This window comes from Mytilus trossulus, chromosome 10 (genome assembly GCF_036588685.1).
Source record: "Mytilus trossulus isolate FHL-02 chromosome 10, PNRI_Mtr1.1.1.hap1, whole genome shotgun sequence".
Classification (NCBI taxonomy): domain Eukaryota; kingdom Metazoa; phylum Mollusca; class Bivalvia; order Mytilida; family Mytilidae; genus Mytilus; species Mytilus trossulus.
The window spans coordinates 18,042,682-18,065,949 of NC_086382.1; the positions used below are offsets into that span (position 1 = coordinate 18,042,682).

Below are 23,268 nucleotides of genomic sequence, written 5' to 3' on the forward strand. Positions count from 1 at the left end.
CTGAGAACATCTCCCTGACACCATTTTTTATTTTTATATTATCTATATAATGTGATACAAAAAGCAGTAAGTTAACATATTAAAGCCAGATCATACAATGACTACAAAAATTTAACAAACTTAATGATTTCACTAAACACGGAAATTGTAGCTTTTTCATAACAGAAGTTGGTTATATATTAAATTTTAGTCACCATCACGGTCGTGTTTTCTTACATTAACAAATACGAATGCATAAAAAAAGACTATTTAACGTTGAAGAAAAATTGTTAGTGTTTCGTGTTGCAAATCGGAAGTATTTAGCTGATAGACCATTCTACCAGTGCTTCATTATCTGGTAGGTATACAGGTTTATGAACTCAAAATATTTAGAACTTTTTGATTTTAAGATTATCTTTAACGTTAATGCCAAAAGTAGGATGATGACACGAACGTATACCATGTATACCCTACAAAGTTACAAGCTGAAAAGTTTTTATGTCGCTGATCGGCATCAATAGCGACATAAAATTACCAGAGTGATTGAAATAACAGAGAAATTATAGTGTCAAGTTGACACTTCTAAAGCCTAAAGACATATATGAAATTGCTCCAACTTGTCAAATGTGCAATCAAAAACCAGAAGACCTTACTCATATGCTTACTACCTGGCCTCACGGTCATAAAACTTTCCAGCATGATTTTTGTACTCAGACTCGAGAATCAACCAATCAAATGGCTGGATTTTATGTTTTGAGCATGATTTTTGTGCTCCGAAAACACTAAGCAAAGTTTTATGCCTGGCCTTGAAAAAGGAAGTACATTGTAGATTTCTGCGCAGGTCCGGGATTTGAAAACATGACTTAACAAAAATTGAACGATTTTGAGTTCATTAGTACATTGAAAAATTTGGGAAATTTTCCCGAATTTTTTTTTGTATTGAATTTTCTACTGTTATTGGGGACTACATCCCCATATAACTTGTATACTTAGTGAGAGCAAGCCCTAGCTTGTCTTTATCAATAGAACTAATGATGCATAACAATGTACATAAAGGTGATCAGGCAACGAGTTCAATTTCTGTAAATTCAGAAATTATTGCGTGCATTTAGTATTGCAGTTTTGTCATTTTAGACTTTAATGCGATTTTAATTTTGTCGCATTTTTCGCAATAATAAAAACCTCGCATTAATTTCTGAACTTACAGTTTGTAAGCGTGTACGGAACAACATCCTATTTAATTACGCTTTATAGATATTATTTTAAATGAGCATTCAGTTTAACAAAGTTTCCTGATATATAAAAATTATTCTTCAAGTATTCCTTATTTTCTAAATCAGGTTTGAAAATTGTACCAAGAAAATGTTATCACTGTTCAGTAGATTTTACACGGTTTAAAACAATATCCTTCATTCATGGGCCTCTTCATTGTTATCTATAAATACCGCATTAGTTGTAAAAGTCATGTGGTCAGGTTATCAATACATAAAAAAAAAAGTATCACATGTATCAAGTTGTACTACAATTAAAGCCAGTTGTCATGACAGTTTCAAATAAGATCCATGCCTTAATTTACAAAGTGTTAAGTTCTCACAGAGAGAAGACAGATTATATATATAACAAAAACAAAAACATGAGAAAAGTCAGATACTGAAGCTGACTGATGCAATGACTGTTCCTGTATACGATACACAGAAAATGACACAATACCGAGGATGATATTTTATTTATTTTTAGAATGAAGAAAACAAAACAGTTATCAATAATTTTACTTAGACAGATATATCTTATGCATCCTATCAGTTACATTTAAGTATCCAGCTGATCATTGACGGTGAAAGACCTTCAAAAATATTTCTTTGTAAAATGTCCGGCTGTCGTAAGGAAATTTTGGAGGCCTAGGTACAAACAGGTGAGAAAAACTGTTTATATATTTGATAAGGGGGACCCATTTTCCCCACTTTGATATTAGATAGTTTTGACCTTTTTCGTCATAAAAATAAATAAAATATTCAACTATAATGCCTCTGGCTAATATAAGCAGTTTTAATACGACCCCCAAAAAAAATTTCGGATCGTATAATGGTATGATGTTGTGGTCTGCGTCAACGTCGTCCAAAGACATATTTGTTTCCGGATAATAACTTTAGTTTAAGTGAATATAATATATCTTCATGAAATCTAAATACCACAAAAGGAAGGTTGGGATTGATTTTGGGGATGATGGTCCCAACCAATTAGGAATTAGGGGCCCAAAACAAGCATCTTATCGGGGCCTTTTATAGCTGACTTTGCGGTATGGGCTTTGCTCATTGTTGAAGGCCGTACTGTGACCTATACATTTTTACATGTAGTTGTTAATGTCTGTGTCATTTTTGTCTTTTGCGGATAGTTGTCTCATTGGCAATCATACCACATCTTCTTTTTTATATTTTACTAGTTTCAGGATAATAAATTGTGTAGAAGTATTCAATTGCTCTGAAATCATACCTCAATGTTTAAAACCACAAGTAGAAGGTTTGGGTTTATTTTAGGGGTTATGGGGCCAAAGTTTAGGAATAAAGGGCCAAAAAGTGGTCAAAACAAGCATTTTTCTAGTTTCAAGGCAATAACTTATGTGTAATTGATTGGATCTCTCTGAAATTTTACCACAATGTACCATATACAAAGGGGAGGCTTGTATTAGGTTTTGGATTAATTGCCCAAAGTATGTAGGAATTAGGGGCCAAAAGGGCCAAAAAGAAGCATGTTTCTAGTTTTCAAACAATCATGACAATAACTTGTGTTTAAGTGTATGGATATCTCTGAAATTGTACTACAAGGTTCAATACTGCAATGGAAAGCATGGGATTGAGTTTAAGGGTTATTACTCCAAGGGGGTTTCAAAAAGTGTGTGTGTGGGTTACCATTTTTTGGAGGGCTTCAAATTTCGAATTCTGAAAAGTTTCAGGAAGAAATCTTCAATTGCACAGTATTGTGCAATAGATTTGTTAGATCTTTGACCACATTAATTTTGTGACAAAAACCTATATCATGTCAAAAATTTGATCACAATCCAAATTCAGACAGAATCAAGCTTGAATATTGTGACCAAATTTGCCCCAACTGTTCAGGGTTCAACCACTGGGATCGTATAAAGCTGCGCCCTGCAGAGCACCTGGTTTAATATTGTAATGCGATGTGTCATGAAAAATAGATTCACGATAACTGCACATGCGTACGTATACATTGCTATTATATAATGATCTTTATTGCAAAAAACATGAAACCCTGACGGGTTAAAATGCAAACATAGTACATTGTATACACAAATGACAACATAATACAAGATAAATGTTTTAAAAAAGTGAAGTTGATATTAATAACATATCTATATATATATATCTATAATACTTGACCAATGTGGACCTTATTTTTGCAATTCCATAGATTGCTTTATATAGTCTACAACACTAGACAAAATATCTTTTTTGATCTAGAATAGTTTTAAGTTTAGAGTTTGAGTCAAGCTGGTTAAAATTAGGATAAAGGGTATTAATTGCATTTATATGGGAACGTGAAATGATGTCTTAATTCACTTTTTTTCTGTGCAAGAACCCCCCTTTATCACACTCTTAGTAAATATGTTCTCTACGATATGGTCTTTCTAATTTTAATGCCAAGTAAGAGATTTTTTTTAATCTAAGTAATTTTCGTAGATTTTTTTTAATATAAAATGTGAAGCAAAACGTTTTTTAATTGTTTAAGAAGCACCCAAGTCTATTCAATCCAACCACATATTTATTTAAACATGTAGTGAATTGGCCCCTACCCCTTTCCGAGGTTTTGGCTGAACTCTCTCTTAAATTTTTTCCCACCCCACCCTTGATTATTGCGACCCAGATTTTGCAAGGGTCCATCCCTCTCCCATCCTCTTATGATTCGCATCTACCCTGATAAAGCTTTATAGTCTGGAAAAAAAATTGAAATGGTGCAATCATATTTGTATGATAAGATAATAAATTTATATATATAATCATTCCAAATCATGTGTTCCCGGAATCAAATTCATGAGTATTCCGTTGTTAACTCTAACGATGACGTCAGTTGTAAACACTGGCTTCTAGAAATAGAAATTGAAAGTAGAGGACAAATAAATTTATGTATGTATACAAGTGTTTTCTGGGCCATGCATATGTTTTTTTGTCCCTGGTTACCTACAGCCATTGCATGGCGTTCATGAAATGACTTGCAAACTCACTTGCAAAGCCAAAGCAGCCTTTGTTGGAGGTATTTTTCGTGATTAGATTTGTATTGTTATTGTCAATGATGTCCTATAGATCATACTTACATTATACAATTGCAGAATTTGATAAATTACATGCATATATTCATGTTGAGCAAAAGTTGTCAGCTTCCATTTTGACAAAAAAAACATGGAAATACATGTGCTATCACCCAGTCAAAAAACAACAATGCCGAACATGTGACCATGGCAAATAAGGGCCCCCTTCTCTACATACATGTAGTTAAAGACTTTTATCCATATTACCCTCAAAAGAGGGGTGTTCCTAACAGAGGAAGCTTATATGAAGAAAAGAAGTAGAAGTCAATAATGTTTTTTACATATGGTTCATCAAAAATTATCTGTAACTTGTAAGGTTCATAATTTATAACAACTAAATTAGTTATACAGATACACAACTTGTTCAACCACAGTACCATTTTCTATAGCCGTTTTGCCCTCTTCATTTCATAATGTTCTATTTGAAGCCCTATGATTATGATATTAAAATAAGGCAGGCATAAGAAGCCAGTACAAATGTACCTAAAACAGCTAAACAGCCATACATGTACAATCAGTGATTTTTCTAGATCTCGTCACTTTCATAATTTACAAAATGGTTTTAGCATTGACAAGAGTATTTCAAATCAATTTCGTCATTTTTAGCTCACCTGGCCTAAAAGGCCAAGTGATCTTTTCTCATCCGGCGTCGTTAACTTTTACAAAAATCTTCTCCTCTGAAACTACTGGGCCAAATTAAACCAAACTTGGCCACAATCATCATTGATGTATCTAGTTTATAAAATGTGTCCGTTGACCTGGCCATCCATCCAAGATGGCCACCATGGCTAAAAATAGAACATAGGGGTAAAATGCGGTTTTTGGCTTATACACTGTAACTCAAAAACCAAAGCATTTAGAGCTAATCTGACACTGGGTAAAATTGTTTATCAGGTCAAGATCTATCTGCCCTAAAATTTTCAGATGAATCAGACAACCCGTTGTTAGGTTGCTGCCCCTAAATTGGTAATTTTAAGGAAATTTTACTGTTTTTAGCTCACCTGGCCAAAAGGGCCAAGTGAGCTTTTCCCATCACTTGGCGTCCGGCTTCCGTCGTCGTCGTCCGTCATCGTCGTTAGCTTTTACAAAAATCTTCTCCTCTGAAACTACTGGGCCAAATTAAACCAAACTTGGCCACAATCATTATTGGGGTATCTAGTTTAAAAAATGTGTGGTGTGACCTGGTCAACCAACCAAGATGGCCGCCACGGCTAAAAATAGAACATAGGGGTAAAATTTAGTCTTTGGCTTATTACTCAAAAACCAAAGCATTAAGAGCAAATCTGACAAGGGGTAAAATTGTTTATCAGGTCAAGATCTATCTGCCCTGAAATTTTCAGATGAATCGGACAACCCGTTGTTGGGTTGCTGCCCCTGAATTGGTATTTTTTAGGAAATTTTGCTGTTTTTGGTTATTGTCTTGAATATTATTATAGATAGAGATAAACTGTAAACGGCAATAATGTTCAGCAAAGTAAGATTTACAAATAAGTCAACATGACTGAAATGGTCAGTTGACCTCTTCAGGAGTTATTGCCCTTTATAGTCAATTTTAACCATATTTCGTAAATCTTATTTATCTTTTACAAAAAAAAAACTCCTCTGAAACCACCGGGCCAAATTAATCCAAACTTGGCAACAATCATCCTTGGGGTATCTAGTTTAAAAAAATGTGTGGCCTGACCCTGTCAACCAACCAAGATGGTCACCACAGCTAAAAATAGAACATAGGGGTAAAATGCAGTTTTTGGCTTATAACTCAAAAACCAAAGCAAATCTGACATGATCATGATCTTTTACAAAACTTGGCCACAATCATCTTTGGGGTATAAAGTTTAAAAAATGTGTCCGGTAACCCAGCATCAAACCAAGATGGCCCCCACAGCTAAAAATAGAAGATATGGGGTAAAAAATGGGGTATAACTCAAAAACCAAAGCATTTAAAGCAAATCTGACATTAGGTAAAATTGTTTATCTGGTCAAGAACTATCTGTTCTGAAATATTCAGATGAATCGGACAACCTGTTGTTAGGTTGCTGCCCCTAAATTGGTAATTTTAAGGAAATTTTACTGTCCTTGGTTATTATCTTGAATATTATTTTAGATAGAGATAAACTGTAAACAGCAATAATGTACAGCAAAGTAAGATTTACATATAAGTCGACCTGACCGAAATGGTCAGTTGACTCCTTTAGGAGTTATTGCCCTTTATAGTCAATTTTTAACCATTTTTCATAAAATTTGTAAGTTTTTACTAACATTTTCCACTGAAACTAATGGGCCAAGATAGAGATAATTGTAAGCAGCAAGAATGTTCAGTAAAGTAAGATGTACAAACACATCACAATCACCTAAACACAATTTTGTCATGAATCCATCTGCTTCCTCTGATTGATACATGTTTTCACAAAGACCAAGGTGAGCGACACAGGCTCTTCAGAGCCTCTAGTTTTTTAAATTTGAAAGTGTAAAAATATTTTCGCGTTACAATAAATTTACATGTCTTTATGTTTGACACAAGTTTATTACCCCTAGGTAATTTACATTTACAGCAGGTTTTACAAGTTGTGATTACAACTAATCGGCTTATGTGAAAAAAATTGTGTTTAGGTGATTGTGATGTGTTTGTACATCTTACTTTACTGAACATTCTTGCTGCTTACAATTATCTCTATCTTGGCCCATTAGTTTCAGTGGAAATCCAATGGGTCACTAATCTGTTAATTATTAATTAACCTCGTAATTGACCATCACAATTATTTTCCCCAGTAAAATCAGTTAGTCTGTATTTCAACATCCAGGAGTATAGTTTCGTCATTTGATCAAAATTATTTCCCCACGGACAGTTCACATTTGAATTTCAAAACTTATCCAACGATCACAATTTGAAGTTCGTTTGTGGTAGATTCATCATTCAAATGCATTTTTGTCATATTTGATATGTGGCTGGTGTTAACAAAGTCACATTAAAAAAAAAGAAGAAATAATTTTTTTACTTAACAAAACTCCTTAAATTTGCATGTACAATCCATGTTCAAAACTGTTTGTATTTTAATATCATGTAATGATTGCTTTTAGTTTGTTGGTTAGACAGTGAACTATGTCTTCACCAGAAGTAGAAAGATTTGAGGTTACAGAAGATGATTTGGCAAATGAATTCTACCCAAGAATGGGAAGGAGACAGACCAAAAACCAGGCCATATATGGTATGTAGAATATGAGACAGAATTTGTTATAAAGTCAATTTATTATTTATAACATCAAGGGAGATAATACCGTAAAACTTTGTTTTTATTTTGATGTCAAAGCTATACATGGAACTTGATTGGAGGACATGTATTTATCATTGAATACATTGAAAATGTAGCTGAATGGTAGAATTTATATGACTGTACTATTGAGTTGGTAGTGTTCAACTTGTTTCACTAACACAGCAACTTAATGCTCAAAGTTTGATAGAAAGAATATGTAACTGAATTCATCATGTGGAAATGGTACAGATTTTGGAACCAAGTTTTTGGGTAAACATTTAATGTGTGTAAGTTTCATATTCAATGATATACATGTACACAATTATATTAACTCAATTTAATTTCTTTACCACTGTTTATAATTGTTACTTATTTGAATTTATTTATTTGAACCTGCATTATGTTTTATATTCAATTAAAATAACAATTGATATTAATTCTATTATTTAATTTACAGTTGATACTAATATATTATTTTGATTTATAGGTGAAACTGTATTACATTATTTACATGTATTATGTTTTCAGGAATGTGGGCTGACAATGACAGTGACGATGAACGTCCTGGATTTGGAAAATCTAACAGACGTAATAAAGACATGACAGCCCCTATAGGCTTTGTCAGTGGTGGCTTCAAGGAAGGGGATAAAATCACCAAGAATGAAAGGGATGCCGATAACACAGTAAATCTTACCAAATATTTACTACCAATCTTCTACCATCTGAAATATCAGAAAAATTTACAACTACATATTGACTAATTTATCATAAAATCTCTTTAATAATGTGATCATTTTATGGGATTTGTCCAGGGTTGGCATGGTTTTTTATACGACCACAAAATTTGAAAAAAATTTCGTCGTATTTTGCTATCACGTTGGCGTCGTCATCTGCGTCGTCGTCCGAATACTTTTAGTTTTCGCACTCTAACTTTAGTAAGAGTGAATAGAAATCTATGAAATGTTAACACAAGGTTTATGACCACAATAGGAAAGTTGGGATTGATTTTGGGAGTTTTGGTCCCAATATTTTAGGAATTAGGGGCCAAAAAAGGGCCCAAATAAGCATTATTCTTGGTTTTCGCACAATAACTTTAGTTCAAGTGAATAGAAATCAATGAAATTTTAACACAATGTTTATGACCACAAAAGGAAGGTTGGTATTGATTTTTGGAGTTTAGGTGAATAGTTTTGGAATTAGGGGCCAAAAAATGACCCAAATAAGCATTTTTCTTGGTTTTTGCACCATAACTTAAGTATAGGTAAATAGAAATCTATGAAATTTAAACACAATGTTTATGACCATAAAAGGAAGGTTGGTATTGATTTTGGGAGTTTTGGTCCCAACAGTTTAGGAAAAAGGGGCCCAAAGGGTCCAAAATTAAACTTTGTTTGATTTCATCAAAAAATTGAATAATTGGGTTTTTTTGATATGCCAAATCTAACTGTGTATGTAGATTCTTAATTTTTGGTCCCGTTTTCAAATTGGTCTACATTAAGGTCCAAAGGGTCCAAAATTAAACTAAGTTTGATATTGACAAAAATTGAATCGGTTGGGTTCTTTGATATGCTGAATTTAGAAATGTACTTAAATTTTTGAATATTGGCCCAGTTTTCAAGTTGGTCCAAATCGGGGTCCAAAAAAACTTTGTTTGATTTCATCAAAAATTGAATAAAAGGGGTTCTTTGATATGCCAAATCTAACTGTGTATGAAGATTCTTCATTTTTGGTCCTGTTTTCAAATTGGTCTACATTAAAGTCCAAAGGGTCCAAAATTAAACTTAGTTTGATTTTAACAAAAATTGAATTCTTGGGGTTCTTTGATATGCTGAATCCAAACATGTACTTAGATTTTTGATTATAGGCCCAGTTTTCAAGTTGGTCCAACTCAGGATCTAAAATTATTATATTAAGTATTGTGCAATAGCAAGAAATTTGAAATTTCATAAATAAAAAGATAATTTTTCAAACATTTTTTTGAGAGGATTAATATTCAACAGCATAGTGAATTGCTCAAAGGCAAAACAAAAATTTTAAGTTCATTAGACCACATTCATTCTGTGTCTTTGCTGTGTCAACTATTTAATCACAATCCAAATTCAGAGCTGAATCCAGCTTGAATGTGTCCAAACTTGCCCCAACCCTCAGCATTCAACCTCTGCGGTCGTATAAAGTTGCGCCCTGCTGAGTATCTGGTTGTCATTATCAACTGTCTTCTCTAAAATCTTTCTTATTTTTAGCTCAGTGAGCTATTCTCATCACTTGGCGTCTGTTGTCCGTCGTCGTCATGCGTTAACTTTTATAAAAATCTTGCTGTTGAGTTATGTGCCACTTTAATATGTAAATGTAAAAGTATTTGAAGTCATGAAGAGATGTACTGAGAAATGTTAACTGCTGATGTCACTACCTCATTATGACGATGATATCATTGTTCAATATTATATAAGTTTTATATGTTATGGAATCAGTCAATGGGTAAATATTGGAATCATAAACTAACCTGATTATTTAGAGCTATGATTAAAAGGAGGATAATTATATTTTTAAGGACTCTGACAGTGGTGAGGAAGTACCTATACCGAAACAAAGAAAACAGAAATCTGGACCTTATCCTGGATTTGGCCACAAAGATCAAACAAAGTAAGAAAATATACAATTAACATAACTTTTTATGCCCCATCTTCGATAGAAGAGGGGCATTATGTTTTCTGGTCTGTGGGTCAGTTGGTTCATCCTGCTTCAGGTTAAAGTTTTTGGTCAAGGTAGTTTTTGATGAAGTTGAAGTCCAATCCACTTGAAACTTAGTACATATGCTCCCTATGATATGATCTTTCTAATTTTAATGCCAAAATAGAGTTTTTACCCCAATTTCACAGTCCATTGAACATAGAAAATGATAGTGTGAGTGGGGCATCTGTGTACTTGGGACACATTCTTGTTCAGTAGTATTCTTTTATAAAGCTCATATATTTTAACCTTACATGTATATGGAAAATAGTTTGAAAGCAGAATGTGAAGAGTTTCATATTTGACAATGAAGTAGATGTCCATTTTTATACAACCACAAAAATTAAAAACGATTTTGTCGTATATTGGTATCACTTCGTCGTTATCTGCGTCGTCCGAAAACGAATGGTTTCCGGATAATGACTAGTATAAGTAAATAGAAATAAACTAAATTTTAACAAAATGTTTGTAACCACAAAAGGAAGGTATGGTCCCAACAGTTTAGAAATTAGGGGACCAAAGGTGCCAAAAACAAGTATTTATCTAGTTTCAGGACAATAAGTTGGGTATAAGTATTTCAATTGCTCTGATATTGTACCACAATGTTCATAACATAAAGTAGAAGGTTGAGTTTTATTTTGAGGATTATGGGGCAAACAGTCTAGAGATTTAGGGCCAAAAACAAGCATTTTTGCAATAACTTACGTATAACTGTATGTATCTCTCTGACGTTGTAGCACAAGGATCCATCTAACAAAGGGAAGGCTTTGATTTAGTTTGGGGTTAATATCCCTGAACATTTATGAATAAGGGGCCAAAAAAGGGCCAAAAAGAAACATTTTTCTAGATTACAGGCAATAACTTGGATTTAAGCAAATGGATCTCTCTGAAATTATGCTACAAGGTTTCTTACTACAATGGAAAGGCTTGAATTGAGTTTAAGGGTTCTGGTTAAAGGGCAATTTAGAAGCAGTGTAAAATTAAAATGTATATTTGTTTGATTATTTGTTCTTATTGTTGTGCTATTTTCACATTTCTTAATAAGATAATGTGGTTCCTTTTTAGCTCACCTGGCCTAAAAGGCCAAGTGAGCTTTTCTCATCACTTGGCATCCGTCGTCGTCGTCCGTCGTCGTTAACTTTTACAAAAATCTTCTCCTCTGAAACTACTGGGCCAAATTAAACCAAACTTGGCTACAATCATCATTAGGGTATCTAGTTTAAAAAATGTGTGGCGTGACCCGGCCAACCAACCAAGATGGCAGCCATGGCTAAAAATAGAACATAGGGGTAAAATGCAGTTTTTGGCTCATAACTCAAAAACCAAAGCATTTAGAGCAAATCTGACATGGGTTAAAATTGATTATCAGGTCAAGATCTATCTGCCCTGAAATTTTCAGATGAATCTGACAACCCGTTGTTGGGTTGCTGCCCCTGAATTGGTAATTTCAAGGAAATTTTGTCCGTTTTCGCTCATTATCTTGAAAATTATTATAGATAGAGATAAACTGTAAACAGCAATAATGTTCAGCAAAGTAAGATCTACAAATAAGTCAACATGATCAAAATGGTCAGTTGACCCCTTAAGGAGTTATTGCCCTTAATAGTAATTTTTTACCATTTTTTTGTAAATTTTGTAATCTTTTACAAAAATCTTCTCCTCTGAAACTACTGGGCCAAATTAAACCAAACTAGGCCACAATTATCATTGGGGTATCTAGTTTAAAAATTGTGTTTTGTGACCAGATCAACCAACCAAGATGGCCACCACAGCTAAAAATAGAACATAGGGGTAAAATGTAGTTTTTGGCTTATAACTCAAAAACCAAAGCATTGAGGGCTAATCTGACATGTGTTAAATTGTTTATTAGGTGAAAATCTATCTGCCCTGAAATTTTCAGATGAATTGGACAACCCGTTGTAGGTTTGCTGCCCCTGAATTGGTTATTTTAGGGAAATTTTGCTGTTTTTGGTTATTATCTTGAATATTATTATAGATAGAGATAAACTGTAAACAGCAATAATGTTCAGCAAAGTAAGATTTACAAATAAGTCAACATGACCAAAATGGTCAGTTGACCCCTTTAGGAGTTATTGCCCTTTATAGTCAATTTTTAAACATTTTTCGTAAATCTTAGTTATCTTTTACAAAAATCTTCTCCTCTAAAACTACTGGGCCAAATTAAACTAAACTTTGCTACAATCATCATTGGGGTATTTAGTTTAAAAAATGTGTGGCGTGACCCAACAAACCAATCAAGATGGCCGCCATGGTCAACTGACCCCCTCAGGAGTTATTGTCCTTTATAGTAAATTTTTAACAATTTTCATTTAAATTTGTAAATTTTTTCTAACATTTTCTACTGAAACTACTGGACCAAGTTCAATATAGATAGAAATAGTTGCAAGCAGCAAGAATGTTCAGTAAAGTAAGATGTACAAACACATCACCATCACCAAAACACAATTTTGTCATGAATCCATCTGCGTCCTTTGTTTAATATTCACATAGACCAAGGTGAGCGACACAGGCTCTTTAGAGCCTCTAGTTTTAATTTTAATTTTAAAAGGTGTGTAGTTTGTTGAATGCCAATTAACAGAATACCTTACCGATACCACAAATATTCATTACTTTGTTTTGTGTATTATATCCTTTATACTTGTTTCAGTGATTATAGCCTGAATTTAAACTCAAAGGGGACTCAATTATTAATTTATTTACAAAAACTTGGGAACAATCATTTAGAATTTATGATTCATTGATAGCAAGTAATGTCAATAAAAATGTTAAATTCAGTAACCAATCATGACCCTTCCCTCACATGGACAACCCAAATTGACTTGATCTGCTCAAAAATATCATCTAGACTATATCTACTATTAAAGATTAAAAAATTTCTAAATCTAGACTGCAGAAAATTATTCTATAATGGTTATATCTTGCCACTAATTGATTATTGTTGTATAGTGTGGAGTAGTTGTAGCAGTGAGGGTTTAAAAAGGATATTAAAATTACAAAAGAGGGCTGCTAGATTAATACTAGAAACAGACCCATTCGCTCCTTCAGCACCCTTATTCAAACACTTAAACTGGATGACAGTTGAACAGAGAATAAAATATCATAAGTTAGTGATGACATTTAAGTGCATTAAATATGATGCCCCATCATATCTTACTAACAAGTTTCATTATGTTTCAGACAGAAATCCATACCCCATGAGAAATGCTGTTCAAGGAAACTTCATACTCCCTAAACCAAAAACAGAATTATTCAAAAAATCTTTTATGTATTCTGGACCATTCTTGTGGAATAATTTGCCAATACCGTTAAGAAATATTACAAATATTAATTCTTTCAAATACAAAATAACAGATCATTTATTGAAATCAACCTAGCTGTATAAATAATATTAAAAACTGATCATGTTTATTTTTTCATCACATTTCATCAAGTTGTATTGAACATTATTCAGGGTTTCCCCTGGGTCAATTATTTTTTTCGCCAATTAACACAAATTTATATTTCTTTTAAAATTTTCCTTTTTTCCAGACCATCGTAAATAAGTAAAACCATATGCTCGAAAAAGTTACCAAAAGTTATCTTGAAACACGTGTGTCACTGAAACGACTTTGAAGTACAAAATCAAATCAATGATCTATATGAAAGTATAATGATGCTTTTGAACATTTTTCGTCATAACAACAATTTTCTTTTCTGGACTATCGTAAAAAGAAGGAGAGGAAGCGTAAAAATTTTGCTTCTAACACGTGCGTTGCAAAGTGGTAAAATAAATCTCTTTTGTGACATGTGACAGAAGCCATATAACCATATCATTTTGTCATATCATACAATCAACACCTTTATTAATTAGTCCTTTGATGTCGATAGCTATGAATGCAATCAGCTGATTATTGATTTTCTGTAAAAATCTTAACGAGTTCAAGGTGAATTCCGAATATTGTCTGATAGCTATAGGTAAAGTAAAAGAAACCCGAAAAAAAAAATAAACAAGATGGCTGAAAATAAATCGTTATATATATTTATTTCGCCAATGACAAATTTTAATCGCCACAGTTATTAGTTTTTCGCAAATTGCGAAAATGGCGACCGCTTGACTTTTTATGCTAATGTATGTATGCAATATATATGTTTGTGTTTTGTTTGATTTTCATTACGAGGGCCTCAGGGAAGATTAGTTATATAGCTAACTGTGTAACCCTCTTAAAATAAAGTATTGTTGTTGTTGTTGTTGTTATAATGATTCGTCAATAGCGGTCATGAAGAAATAATGATATCTATAATCAAATGAAAAGTCTGCATTTTATGAGAAATAGCAAATATTTAAAAAAAAATCACACTCTGTATACAACTCTAAAAACTGAGAGTGAGTAGGCTGTCAATGTTTTATAGATAAAATTAATTATCATGATTATTTCAGACCTTGGTAATCCTTGAGTTTAAAGTCATATTCTGTATTTTTAGAAGATTTCAGCTTTAAGTCTTTTAGATCTACATATGTCTAAGCTTTTATGATTTGTTTGTAGAGAATTTGGTGGATGGGAGAAATACACAAGAGGAATTGGTCAGAAACTTCTGCATAAGGTATAAAGTACAATAGTTATAATTGACAGAAACTTCTACATTCTACGTGTATATGTTAAAGTCTAAAGGGTGAATTTGAGAGTATTTTTTGGTTGTGTAGGACGTTGAATATAACTTCTGTCTTGTATATTACCTTATCCATTGTAGTTATAAGTGCTAAAGGTGGTGTATAATTAAAATGATATAACTTACAAGTCATTTCAAAGAAAAAGGCATTTTGTTGTACATTTTTATGCCCCACCTACGAAAGAAGAGTGGCATTATATTTTCTGGTCTGTGCCTCAATTAGTCCGTTTGATCGTCCGTTCGTCCCACTTCATGTTAAAGTTTTTGGTCAAGGTAGTTTTTGATGAAGTTGAAGTCCAATCAACTTGAAACTTAGTACACATGTTCCTTATGATATGATCTTTCTAATTTTAATTCCTAATTAAAGTTTTGACCCTAATTTCACGGTCCACTGAACAGGGAAAATTATGGTGCAAGTGGGGCATCCGTGTACTATGGACACATTCTTGTTATTTTTAATACTTGAATTATAAAATGTATGTGATAAGAAATATTTTATGTTTTGAAATTTTAACAAGCTGAACATAGGTGTTGCACATATATAATCAACTGATTTTAATGAGAAACTGACTATTTATATTTGTTGTGTTATAAATTGAGATAAATGACTAAATCTATTTATATTATATTTTAAGATGGGTTATGAACAAGGTAAAGGTTTAGGTAAAACACACCAGGGAATAACAACACCAGTCGAGGCCAAGTTACGTAAAGGTCGAGCTGCAGTTGGTGCATATGGAACAGAGAGGACAGAAAGGTCGTTGAGAGATTTCCCTGTCTATGATTCGGAAGAGGAAGAAGAAAAACAATTTAAAACTGAGTTACATCAATGGAAGAAAAAATCTGAGGTAAAAAATCATGATACGTGTATTGAAATGTGACAAGAAAAGAATATCTAATGAAGAAGTAATTGGCAGCTAGTAATTTGTGGATAATTTTATCAGGTTTACATTATTAATTTTTTTTTAACAAATTAAAAAGACACAGACTTTAAACTTTTATTTTGAATTTGAAATGGGTAAAAACAAATTTCCATTTTAATACGACCGCAAATTTTGAAAAAAATTTCGTCGTATATTGCTATCACGTTGGCGTCGTCGTCCGAATACTTTTAGTTTTTGCACTCTAACTTTAGTAAAAGTGAATAGAAATCTATGAAATTTTAACACAAGGTTTATGACCATAAAAGGAAGGTTGGTATTGATTTTGGGAGTTTTGGTCCCAACATTTTAGGAATAAGGGGCCAAAAAGGGCCCAAATAAGCATTTTCTTGGTTTTCGCACTAAAACTTTAGTTTAAGTTAATAGAAATCTATGAAATTTTGACACAAGGTTGATGACCACAAAAGAAAGGTTGGGATTGATTTTGGGAGTTTTGGTTTCAACAGTTTAGGAATTAGGGGCCAAAAAAGGGCCCAAATAAGCATTATTCTGGGTTTTCGCACAATAACTTTAGTTTAAGTAAATAGAAATCAATGAAATTTAAACATAATGTTTATGACCACAAAAGGAAGATTGGTATTGATTTTGGGAGTTTAGGTCCCAACAGTTTAGGAATTAGGGGCCAAAAAGGGACCCAAATAAGCATTTTTCTTGGTTTTCACACCATAACGTTAGTATAAGTAAATAAAAATCTATGAAATTCAAACACAAGGTTAATGACCATAAAAGGAAAGTTGGTATCGATTTTGGGAGTTAGGGTCCCAACAGTTTAGGAAAAAGGGGCCCAAAGGGTCCAAAATTAAACTTTGTTTGATTTCATCAAAATTGAATAATTGGGGTTCTTTGATATGCCGAATCTAACTCTGTATGTAGATTCTTAACTTTTGGTCCCGTTTTCAAATTGGTCTACATTAAGGTCCAAAGGGTCCAAAATTAAACTTATAGTTTGATTTTAACAAAAATTGAATCCTTGGGGTTCTTTGATATGCTGAATCTAAAAATGAACTTAGATTTTTTATTATTGGCCCAGTTTTCAAGTTGGCCCAAATCAGGGTCCAAAATTAAACTTTTTTGATTTCATCAAAAATTGAAAAAATGGGGTTCTTTGATATGCCAAATCTAACTGTGTATGTAGATTCTTCATTTTTGGTCCCGTTTTCAAATTGGCCTACATTAAGGTCCAAAGAGTCCAAAATTAAACTAAGTTTGATTTTAACAAAAAATGAATTCTTGGGCCTCTTTGATATGCTGAATCAATTTCTTCAAACATTTTTTTGAGAGGATTAATATTGAACAGCATAGTGAATTGCTCTAAGAGAAAACAAAAATTTTAAGTTCATTAGAACACATTCATTCTGTGTCAGAAACCTATGCTGTGTCAACTATTTAATCACAATCCAAATTTAGAGCTGAATCCAGCTTGAATGTTGTGTCCATACTTGCCCCAACTGTTCAGGGTTCAACCTCTGCGGTCATATAAAGCTACGCCCTGCGAAGCATCTGGTTGATTTTTGAGGTGTTTTTTTTTAAATTCTTTATATGAGGTGCAAAATGGCAAGAAGATATAAAATATATTTGGTGCAGTATATATGGCACAAACACCAAATCAGATACAAAACAAACAAAAATTAAATTGTTCATCCTTATTGAATTGTCATAATATCATTTTGAACAATTGATATGTTTATGCATAGATCTTGTTGGATAAATCTAATTAACAGTAAATAGGGTATTCAGATTATTTTCTTGGTAAAGGATATTGATATATATTTTAAGAGTTGTCCATTCTGAAATATACATACTTGTATATATGGGATATAAGGTAACCCTTAACAAAACCTTACTTTAAAGTATTCATAATATTTTATGTAAAATTGAAATTTAAGTGGGTTGATAAAATATATTTTTGTTAAATTTTTCATCAGAATGTTAGTTTGAATAATTATTATGAATGTATTATTACATGTATACTATGATATAAAATGAAGAAGTTTTATTTTCAGGGTCAGGTTACTAAGAAGAAACCTAAATATGTTTACAGGACTGCACAGGAATTGATAGAAACTGGAGGGAAAAGTAAAAAGTCTTTACCAAATCGTTCTTCAAAGGTCAAGGTCATAGATATGACTGGTAAAGAACAAAAAGTAATGACAGGTAAAAAAAATTATGCATAAATTAATTATTTTTTATACAGTTATCTCAAAGTAAGTTGGACCAAAAGAATATTACTATTAGATATCTAGCAAATACTGGATACAACTCTTGCTTAGCTTGCAAAGTAGGAAAAAATTGGAAAGTCTTTTGGCATGAATGTATTTGGAATGTATGCTTTTTTAGCTCACCTGGCCCAAAGAGCCAAGAGAGCTTTTCTCATCACTTGGCAGACGTAGGTGTCGTTGTCCGTCGTTCGTTAGCTTTTACAAAAAATCTCCTCCTCTGAAACTACTGAGCCAAATTAAACCAAACTTGGCCACAATCATCATTGGGTATTTAGTTTAAAAATTGTGGCCGGTGACCCGGCCATCAAATCAAGATGGTCGCCACAGTAAAAAATAGAATATAGGTGTAAAATTCAGTTTTGGGCTTATAACTTTAAACCCAAAGCATTTAGAGCAAATCTGACTGGGTAAAATTGTTTATCAGGTCAAGATTTATCTGCTCTGAAATTTTCAGATGAATAGGACAACCTGTTGTTGGGTTGCTGCCCCTGAATTGGTAATTGTAATGAAATTTTGCTGTTTTTGGTTATCTTCTTGAATATTATTATAGATAGAGATAAACTGTAAACAGCAATAATGTTCAGCAAAGTAAGATTTACTAATAAGTCAACATGACTAAAATAGTCAATTGACCCCTTAAGGAGTTATTGTCCTTTATAGTCAATTTTTAACAATTTTCATAAAATTTGTAAATTTTTACTTACATTTTCCACTGAAACTACTGGGCCAAGTTCATTATAGATAGAGATAATTGTAAGCAGCAAGAATGTTTAGTTAAGTAAGATATACAAACACATCACCATCACAAAAATATAACTTTGTCATGAATCCATCTGCTTCCTTTGTTTAATATTCAAATAGACCAATGTGAGCGACACCGGCTCTTTAGAGCCTCTAGTTTATTCTAATGGTAGCAAAATATGCACTGCCCAGGTAAACATCATTTCTGATTTAAAATATGAAGTAGAATTAATGATAAATGTAGCTATCCTGCTTGAACTGAGAAAAAAGGTATCTAACCAGTTAGATTTTTTTCTGTTACTAGGTTACCATTCTATATCACAGCGACATGACAGACCAGAAGAAGATGAGGATATTACTATGGCAGAACCTTCAAGAAAGAAAGCATTTGCTATGCCAGAACTGATACACAATCTTAACATCCTTGTGGATATGGCAGAGGAAGAAATTATAGTGAATGATAGAAAGTAAGGCGTAGGAAATGTCATAGGATGGTGATATGATATATTTGTTAGTTGTTAAAACTAGCATTATGAGTTTTATACAAATATTACAGATAACAACTGTAGATTGATATTTGAATGAATCAGTAATATATTTTATGATTTTCATTTTACTTTAGACAATATTGAAACTGATAAACAGAGAATTGTGGAGGAACATTTGTATTCCATGCTTTTTATACGACCGCAAATTTTGAAAAAATTTTCGTCGTATATTGCTATCACGTTGGCGTCGTCGTCGTCGTCGTCGTCCGAATACTTTTAGTTTTCGCACTCTAACTTTAGTAAAAGTGAATATAAATCTATAAAATTTTATCACAAGGTTTATGACCACAAAAGGAAGGTTGGTATTGATTTTGGGAGTTTTGGTCCCAACATTTTAGGAATTAGGGGCCAAAAAGGGCCCAAATAAGCATTTTCTTGGTTTTCGCACTATAACTTTAGTTTAAGTTTATAGAAATCTATGAAATTTTGACACAAGGTTTATGACCACAAAAGAAAGGTTGGGATTGATTTTGGGAGTTTTGGTTTCAACAGTGTAGGAATTAGGGGCCACAAAAGGGCCCAAATAAGCATTATTCTGGGTTTTCGCACAATTACTTTAGTTTAAGTAAATAGAAAATAATGAAATTTAAACACAATGTTTATGACCACAAAAGGAAGGTTGGTATATATTTTGGGAGTTAAGGTCACAACAGTTTAGGAATTAGGGGCCAAAAAGGGACCCAAATAAGCATTTTTCTTGGTTTTCGCACCATAACTTTAGTATAAGTAAATAGAAATCTATGAAATTTAAACACAAGGTTTATGACCATAAAAGGAAGGTTGGTAATGATTTTGGGAGTTTTGGTCCCAACAGTTTGGGAATAAGGGGCCCAAAGGATCCAAAATTAAACTTTGTTTGATTTCATCAAAATTGAATAATTGGGGTTCTTTGATATGCCGAATCTAACTGTGTATGTAGATTTTTAACTTTTGTCCCTTTTTCAAATTGGTCTACATTAAGGTCCAAAGGGTCCAAAATTAAACTTCGTTTGATTTTGACAAAAAATTAATCGTTTGGGTTCTTTGATATGCTGAATCTAAAAATGTACTTAGATTCTTGATTATCGGCCTAGTTTTCAAGTTGGTCCAAATCGGGGTCCAAAATTAAACTTTGTTTGATTTCATCAAAAATTGAATAAATGGGGTTCTTTGATATGCCAAATCTAACTGTGTATGTAGATTCCTCATTTTTGGTCTTGTTTTCAAATTGGTCTACATTAAAGTCCAAAGGGTCCAAAATTAAACTTAGTTTGATTTTAACAAAAATTGAAATCTTGGGGTTCTTTGATATGCTGAATCCAAACATGTACTTAGATTTTTGATTATGGGCCCAGTTTTCAAGTTGGTCCAAATCAGGATCTAAAATTATTATATTAAGTGTTGTGCAATAGCAAGTCTTTTCAATTGCACAGTATTGTGCAATGGCAAGAAATATTGTATTGCAAAATATTGTGAAATAGCAATTTTGTTTTTAATTAGAGTTATCTTTCTTTGTCCAGAATAGTAAGCTAGATATATCTAATTGTAAGAATTTTTTTTATTTGGAGTTATCTTTCTTTGTCCAGAATCAACTTAAATCTTTGTTATATATACAATATACAATGTATATTCACTTTTTACTACCAACTGATAAATTAAAATAATCTTTACCATTCAGTGATAACAAGCAGTTTTTTTACATCTTAATATTTTATGATGTATTTAAATGAGTAGTTATTGTTGCAAACTCCATTAAGAATTTTAATTGAGATTAGTTTTGGAATAAGGGAAAGGGGGATGTGATTAAAAAAATTGGGTTCAATTATCTCATTTGAAATTTCATAAATAAAAAGAAAATTTCTTCAAACATTTTTTTGAGAGGATTAATATTCAACAGCATAGTGAATTGCTCTAAGAGAAAACAAATTAAGTTCATTAGAACACATTCATTCTGTGTCAGAAACCTATGCTGTGTCAACTATTTAATCACAATCCAAATTTAGAGCTGAATCCAGCTTGAATGTTGTGTCCATACTTGCCCCAACCGTTCAGGGTTCAACATCTGCGGTCGTATAAAGCTTCGCCCTGCGGAGCATCTGGTTACACTTGCTGTTTTAAAAAAAAATAGATAGCCAAAAGGTCTAGGGGAGAATTACACAGCTTGATAAAGAAAAACTTTACCATGTATTGTATGTATCAATTAAAGTTACATTTCAGACTTAGATATGAAAGTGATCACATTATCAACATGAAACATGAGAAAGAAAGAGTGGATGCTGTGTGTGAACAGGAAGAAAAACAATTGCAGAAATTACAGAAAGTCATGGAAATTGTTGAAACGTATGTTTAACTACAGTATAGCAAGGCTTTCAAAACGGTTATATATTCCGGACATTTGTATAATTCAAAGTTATTTTCTTACATTTCAGCGGTTTGTATCTAATTGATATAGTCCAACAGATTAAAATTATTAAGAAATACGTTTATAAACATGATTTGATGAAATTTTAAGAAAAGTTTTAAATGAAAATTCATCAGAACTACGTTGTATGAATGAGAACACATGTGTGCATGTGCACAGGTGGGAAATTTAATTATGCATCCTACATTTCTTCAAAAATGCTAAATTATCATTGATTCCTGTATCTTACTTTCATTTCAAGTATTTTGTTGAAGAAATAAAGGGGAAAGAGATTCTTCACTCAGTCATGCTTTGTTAACGTACAAGGATTTTACGTATCCATTTCTGGTCCATGTTTTACCATTGTCAAGTCAACATCCGGTTTAGGAAAATGTGATTTTAAAAACTAAAGAAACGTTTTTGACAACATCATTTTGCACAAATAAAGAGTCTAAGGCCGTGTTCACATTGACCAAAATTCGGTGTTGTGTTAGTGTAACTCACACGTAAACTAAACACAATTGCGTTCCCATTGATAAAACTCAATGTTTACATGTAGTTTAAATCATGTTTTATCTACACACAGTCGATAATCAATGGAGGCCTTGTGTAGGGTACACAAAACCAAGCATTTAGGACATTAGTTTTACCGTGTATATATTTAAAGAGGAAACTATTTTTAAGTAAAATTGATATTTTTGATAATTATTAGTATAGATCTTTACTGAAATTATTGTCTAAATTTTACAGATTTTTTTTTTTTTTGGGGGGGGCTATTTTAGTTGTATAAAACATAAAGGCAAGGGGGTGGGGGTGATGAGCTACGGATTTTGATTTGGAAACCAAAAATGTTTCCAGTTTTTGGCCCTGAAATTTTTTTGTTTGTTTCACCCTCATCTGCCACTATATATAATGCTAAAATTTGTCCTGAAAAAAATCAATAGCCCACGCCCCTACCCCCGCCCCCCCCCCCCACTCCCCTCCCCTCCCCAAAAATGAAGTAAATAGTTGCTGCCTAATTCATTTGAAAAGGTCTTCCAGAATCGACTTGACGTACACAGAAATATTCGCCACTGGTCTTTACTCAAACAACGATTCACGCATGAATGCATGACTAAAAAAAGTGTGAGGTAAATGATATGTTTGTCTAGTATCTCAGATCCGTTAAATAACACTTAAAATAAATTGAAAAAACGTTACCCTATTCCTTTACCAAATACTCCTTGGAGAAGAAATACCATTTGAAACAGACAGAAAAGATTAAAATGTAGTGATCCCTAATATCTCAATCCTTTTTTTTTTTTCGGCTGTAAGCACGCTGCTAAAGCTAACGTTTTCTAATGAGTAATCGAGACATCTCTAGTATATTCAAACTACTACAAATAATAAAAATGGCTTTCATAAAGAAGCAACCACTTAACTTTAAAAAAAGGGGGAGGGTTATTTTTTTTATCTGAGTCAGATTTTTTTTCGCGGTTACGTTTTTATTT

At 32.6% G+C, this 23,268-nt stretch overlaps 1 protein-coding gene across 2 annotated transcripts in view; it reads left to right on the forward strand.

Moving 5' to 3' along the window:
• The first annotated feature begins 209 nt into the window (after window positions 1-209).
• Window positions 210-23,268, forward strand: part of LOC134686975 (tuftelin-interacting protein 11-like) — a 60,374-nt gene continuing 37,315 nt past the window's right edge. Inside the window, exons 1-10 of one of the 2 annotated variants that reach the window (XM_063546872.1) lie at window positions 210-337; window positions 1,717-1,891; window positions 7,382-7,509; window positions 8,083-8,237; window positions 10,103-10,194; window positions 14,826-14,883; window positions 15,585-15,797; window positions 17,894-18,044; window positions 19,155-19,317; window positions 21,595-21,717. In XM_063546872.1, coding sequence (XP_063402942.1) covers window positions 7,404-7,509; window positions 8,083-8,237; window positions 10,103-10,194; window positions 14,826-14,883; window positions 15,585-15,797; window positions 17,894-18,044; window positions 19,155-19,317; window positions 21,595-21,717 — 1,061 coding nt within the window. In that variant the 5' untranslated portion in view covers window positions 210-337; window positions 1,717-1,891; window positions 7,382-7,403. The remainder of the gene's footprint in view (window positions 338-1,716; window positions 1,892-7,381; window positions 7,510-8,082; window positions 8,238-10,102; window positions 10,195-14,825; window positions 14,884-15,584; window positions 15,798-17,893; window positions 18,045-19,154; window positions 19,318-21,594; window positions 21,718-23,268) is intronic. The other variant, XM_063546873.1, reaches the window with a different exon arrangement.